The following is a 6,000-nucleotide window of genomic DNA, read 5'->3' as shown; positions in this document are numbered from 1 at the left end:
GGACTGGAGAGCACTGTTTCATCAGGTTGTACTTATACAATCAGATGACAATAAACTTGACTTGAGATGGAATTTGACTCAGATTGGACCCAATGGAGGCAAATGGGACTAGCTTGGTTGACACGGACAAAGAAGTTAGGCTGAAGGACCTGTGTCCATCCTGTAAAACTGATGTGGGATTGAATTCCACGTGAATGTCTGGAAATTGAAACACAAGTATCTGAAATGGAAAACTATTTATATGCATTGAAATCACAAAAAAAGCTGTGAATACCTTTGGCTAACATTTGGTTAATGCTTTGAAAAATATTCAGTCAATGGAGTCACAGTTATATTTATTTGTTAATCATGTAACATAGCTAGGAGCATTGAAATACATAAAATACTTTTAGCATATATTAGTGGAAGTAATAAGGTACAAAGGCAGTTGAAATAATTTCTTGAAAGCTAGTAATAGCCCATTGCATTTATTTTAGTTAACACTTCATGTTCAAGGATCAATTCCCAGTGAGACTCAATGACAGATCTTTATTTGGCAAAGGCTGATTGATGCATTGAACGTCTTGTTAGTCTGACAACACAGATAAAAATGTTGTTTCAGCACGAGTTTCAACAAATGTTCGTTTGGATTTGGGGCCTTGAGTGGGTTGCTTGAGAATGCTGATATCTTCCACTTGGTCAGTCAGAATCACTAACTCCCATTTCAGTTGTCCCTCTCCTTTGACACTTCAAACTGGAGATGACAATTGCATTAAAAAAATCCCAGGAGAGTGAAGGAGATGGTATCTGTTGCAAGTGGGATCAGCTGGATGGAAGGGATTGGGAACAGTGGGGTTTAAAATTTTCACAAGAAAGCATGGGATGTTATCATTAGTTATGGGTCCGAATTAAACCATTTGTTCACAAGTTGAAAGAGCAGGCCTTTAGGCCCATTGAGTCTGTTCAGCTGCTCAATGCTGGATACTGGTTAGGGCAGCCATTCTGAAACTTTTTTTCAGACTGTGCCCCCCCCTCCCCAGGACTCTGCTCTGTTTATGGGCCCCTTCCCTGTGAAGCAGTCAAGTTTTGGTTTCTTCCATGCATCTCTCCTACTGACTACATAAAAAAAAACAAAAGGTACTTCCGTTAGGTGTGGTGAAAATAAAACAAGGCCTTTATGTAAATGTGCTGTGGCCCCTGGAGATGATGGGTACTTTGGGCCTTGTTGAGAATTAAAACACAAAAGCCTGCAGACACTGTGGTTGAAGTAAAAACACAATGCTGGAGAAACTCAGCAGGTCAAACAGTGTCCTTTATATAGTATCGGTAAAAATACAGAACCGACGTTTCAGGCTTGAGCCCTTCATCAAGGAGTGGGAAAATGTTGGCAGGTGTCCGAAGAAAGAAATGGGCTATGGGGTAGAGAAGTATGGTTGCAAAGCAGGAGGTGATCATTAAAGAAGAGAAGGAGGGGACAGCAGTGATCAAAGGGAGGATAGATGGCGAGAAGGGAGGAGAACTGGAAGGGGGAGGGGGAATTGGAGAAACTGGAAAAATCGATGTTAAGGCCTTCAGGCTGGAGAGGGCCCAGACGGAAAATCAGATGTTTCTCCAATTTGTGGGTGGTATTGATGGGATAGTACATAAGGCCATGGAGAGACATGGGATTGTGACATAAAGCTGAAATGGTTGGCCACTGGGAGGTCTCTGTTATTGTTGTGGATGAAGCGAAGGTACCCAGTGAAACGATCTCCCTCTTTGCGCCCAGTCTGGCTGGGTTAGACGATCTTACTGTAAAATTCTTTAACTTGTAAATTGTTGACATACTTCATTGGTTGAGAAAAGAACACCTCTTAAGGAAATGTAACGAGAGATTTATGTTTCCCTTGTGAGTGACTCCAATCCAGTTCTGGGATATGACCCAAATTCTGTAGTTAACAGCAAGTATAAAGGGGCCAAAAGGTTTGAACCATCTCTTCAGTCACCTCAACACATGTTTGTGTGGCCTGAACCTTTCCTTCACCAAACAGTCTTCACTCATTCATTTGAGTAGTTTTGGTAAAGGCTACACTTTTTGAACCAAATATCAATCAATCAATCAGTACTCATCAGATTAATTCTCACCAATTATCTCCGTTTGAAGAACCTGGCATCTAATCTACAAAAACAAAGGTGAAAGCAAGAATAGAAGAAGCAGGATTGAAAGTACAGGATCACTGCATGGCAGATACCTCGGTAAAGTAGAAAACACATGGAAATCTGATAAAGAAATGGACCCAAGAAGGAATTTTATTTCTGTTTCACGTTTGATGTTGAAAAGAATAAAGTTTTGAATGAATGTTGGCCTTTAGTGGGGAAGAAATCTGAAGTTTTTGGCTGCAGTGCTGGACTAAGTCTTGGAGACATTGATCTCACTGACACATTCTGCCCAAATGCAGTTTGGATGAAAGGGGAGGAAAGCAGTGATCGTGAAAGTTTGGCGTTGGAAGAGTCATAAACTAAACAAGCAGGAAAGAAAATATGATCTTTTGGTTAATTTAAATAAAAGAAGGGAAATTTGTGAAAGTACAGATGAAGATATTAAAATACAATTGAATAACATCACAGGATGCCAGGCCTCATTCATATATGTGGGCAGAGAGAAATGGGTTCAGGCACATTGCTTTCCTTGTACTGAAGTGAGCTTCTGTCAAGAGTTCCAGCTCATATGCAGCAGATGACCTTGTGGGCACTTGGAAACATGCAGCATTCTCCGGGACATGCCAGCCGATGGTATTCTCAACCAGGTAGCAATTGCAGGCAGAGTTTAAGAACAAAGCAACTGGAAATAATAGTTCCAACCCAACTCTTTACAACAAAATCACCCCAGCCTCTCCTCTCAGTCAATGGTATTTTAATAGTCACTCCAGTGACAGAGAATCTCAGTCCTTTGCAGCTGCTGCATTCATCTTGTGAGGAGGACTTTCCAACATCGGGTCAAAGTTTTCCATTCGTCCAGAGCTTTCAGGTTTGGTGTCATCAGTCCGATTTTCCATGGTCCCATAACTGTGATGGGCAGGGGATGCCACAGGGGTGAGCCCCAGTTCAGGGTCCTGGAGAACAGTGGCCACAAACACCTGGAAATCAGAGCAAGTGGTTAGCTCAGAGGCAGATGGACATCCTGAATACAATCAGAGAAGAGACTACCAAAGGAAGTCTTCTCCATACCATGCTGGACTTACACAGGAAAGTCTGCAGATGCTGTGATTTTAGTGCAATTCACAAAAGTGCTGGAGAAACTCAGCAGGTCACACAGCATCCGTAGGAAAGAGGTGACCAACATTTCAGGTACGACCAAAAATCAGGCAGGTGTCTGATAAAAGAGTTGGTGGGGGTGGGGGGGGGGGGGGGAATGCAGGCTAACAGGTAAGAAGGAAGCCACATGGACGTGGGTGGGAGAGTGGAAGAGAAAAGAAGGTGAGGTGAAAGGGGAGGGAGAAGTTCTCTGGAGTGGGAAGGGGGTGAGGAGCTGGGTAGGAAAAGAGAGAGACTCAGGGAGGGGTTTAATGGAAATGGGAGAGTTGATGTTAATGTCGTCTGGTTGGAGAGTGCCCATTCGGAATAGATGGTGCTCCTCCAGTTAGCAGGTCGCCTCAGTACGAGGCCATGGATGAGATGTTGGTATGGGAATGGGGTGTGGAATTTAAATGGCTGGCCTCTGGGAGGGGCCTGATATTGCAGAGAACAGAGTGAGGGCGCTGAATGAAATGGTTGATGTCCAGTCTCTCCAATGTAGAGGAAGGCACAGCAGGAGCATCAGATGACCCCTGCACATTCACGTGAAATGTAATACTTGAAAAGACTGTTTAGAACCCCAGATGGTGGTGAGGGATGAGGTGTGGACACAATTATAGCATTTATTGTGGTCACGGGGGCGAGGATGTGATCAGTGGGAAGGGGTGAGTGGACGAGGGATTCCCGAAGGGTGTATCCCTGCAGAAGGCAGAGTGGGGAAGGTGTGTCTGGTGGAGGGACTGGAATATGTTGGATGCGGAGGTTGGTGGGGTGGTAGGTGAGGACAAGGGGAATCCTGTCCTTGTTGTTCATGGGGGCAGAGGCGGCCAGGGCAAATGTGTGAGAAAGCAAGAAGATGAGTTAAGGGTTGAGATGAAGCCACATTTTTTTTTGAAGAGGAGACTTCAGCCACGAGAGTCGCTGGTTGTCCGTGAGTAGTCATTGGTGTTTCTTGAGATTTATTTATTTATTTAATTCCAGGGGTCGTTTGTTTATTTTTTCATTGCTATCTATCTTTATTTATTTATTTATTTTTCCGGGGTGCTTTTGAAAATAGGGTGGGGCCCTAATAAGTTGGTCGGGTGGGAGTATTTAAAAAGGGAAGACAGCTGATCTTGCTGTTCACTTGGTGTGGATTCACAGCCATGGGAGTCTGGTCACTGATGGTCATTGATTATTGTGGGAGGGATTAATTGGAAATTAAGAAAATTAGCAGGAATCAATAAAAAGGAGGGTTTGCTAAAGGAGGAGCCCAGTGAAGGAGAGGGACTTAAAGGCTTTGGCTCGAGAGGCTTCAATGAGCAGAGGCTGAGCTCACAGTGAGGTAAGGTTTGGTAAGTTTTCAAGTTTATCTAAATTACTCTAAATTGCAGACCGGGTGATGGAGGCTTGCTGGTTAGAGGAGCAGGTAGGAGGTTTGCTGGACGAGATCGGGGATCCCGGTTGGTATGTTGCCTCGCAGGTGCCAAGGTCAGGGATGTCTCTGATCGAGTCCACAGCATTCTGGAGGGGGAGGGGGAGCAGCCAGAAGTTGTGGTCCACATGGGGACCAGTGACATAGTTAGAAGTGGGGATAAGGTCTTGAAGAGGGTTAGGTGGAGATAGGGAAGAAGTTGAAGAGCAGGGTGGCGATCTTGGGATTGCTGCCTGTGCCACGCGCTAGTGAGGGGAGAAATAATAAGTTGTTGAGGATGAATGTGTGGCTCAGGGGCTGGGGCAGGGGTTTAGATTTCTGGATCATTGGGATCTCTTCTGGGACAAGTCAGACCTATACAAAAGGGATGGGCTGCACTTGAACTGGAGGGGGACCAATATCCTGGTGGGCAGGTTTACTAGAGCTGTTGGGGAGGGTTTAAACGAGTTTAGCGGGGGGGGGGGGGGGTGGGAATCAGAATGAGAGAGCAGAGATTAGGGAAGAAGAATACCTAAACTGGAAGGAATGGAGGGAACAGAATGAAAAATAAATGGAGGAGTGAAGGAGATGAAGGTAGTTGGTAACAAAAGGAGTATGTGTGGAGGAGAGTCTCTCGAGTGCATATATTGGATGCAAGGAGCATGGTAAATAAGGAGGATGAGCTTAAGGCACAGACGGCCTCGTGGAAATACAATATTGCAGCCATCAGTGAAAGGGCATGTTTGGCAGTTAAATATTCCAGGATTCTGTTGTTTTAGACATGATAGATCGGGGGGTAAAAGGCGGAGGAGTTGCATTGCTTATTAGAGAACATTACAGCAGTGCTGTGGCAGGATGGTTTGGTGGGATCGTCCATCGAGGCTATTTGGGTGGAATTGAGGAATGGTAGATGCACGAAAACATTAACGGGAGTGTATTATAGAAATGGGCTGAGGGAATTAGAGGAGCACATTTGTAAGGAGATTGTGTATATGTGTAATAAACACAAGGTGGTTATCCGAACATTATCTGGGTCGCCCATACAGTAAGAGGGCTGGATGGGGTAGAGTTTGTTAAGTGTGTTTAGGAAAGTTTTCTGAATCAATACATAGAACTGACTAGAGAGGGGAGAGTATTGGATCTCCTATTAGGGAACGAGATGGGGCAGGTGACAGAGGTTTGTGTTGGGGACACTTTGGGTCGAGTGATCACAATACTATTAGTTTTAGGCTAGTAATGGAAGAGAATAGAGGTGGGCCGAAGGTGGAGATTCTTGATTGGAAGAAAGCAAGTTTTGAGGGGGTGAGAAAAGATTTGGGGGGATGTGGATTGGGATAAGATATTTCCAGGGAAGA

General features: G+C 44.6%; 1 protein-coding gene across 5 annotated transcripts in view; it reads right to left on the bottom strand.

Annotated features, from left to right (window-relative positions):
* Window positions 1–323: 323 nt before the first annotated feature.
* tmem63c (transmembrane protein 63C) overlaps window positions 324–6,000 on the bottom strand; it is a 218,466-nt gene continuing 212,789 nt past the window's right edge. For all 5 annotated transcript variants that reach the window (XM_069915866.1, XM_069915868.1, XM_069915870.1 and 2 more), the window contains one exon: window positions 324–3,095. In XM_069915866.1, the coding sequence (XP_069771967.1) occupies window positions 2,901–3,095 (195 nt within the window). In that variant the 3' untranslated portion in view covers window positions 324–2,900. The remainder of the gene's footprint in view (window positions 3,096–6,000) is intronic.

The sequence above is a fragment of the Narcine bancroftii genome, chromosome 2, assembly GCF_036971445.1.
Source record: "Narcine bancroftii isolate sNarBan1 chromosome 2, sNarBan1.hap1, whole genome shotgun sequence".
NCBI lineage: Eukaryota > Metazoa > Chordata > Chondrichthyes > Torpediniformes > Narcinidae > Narcine > Narcine bancroftii.
Note: the sequence above shows the minus strand (reverse complement) of the source record. Positions and strands in the feature narration are given on the sequence as shown.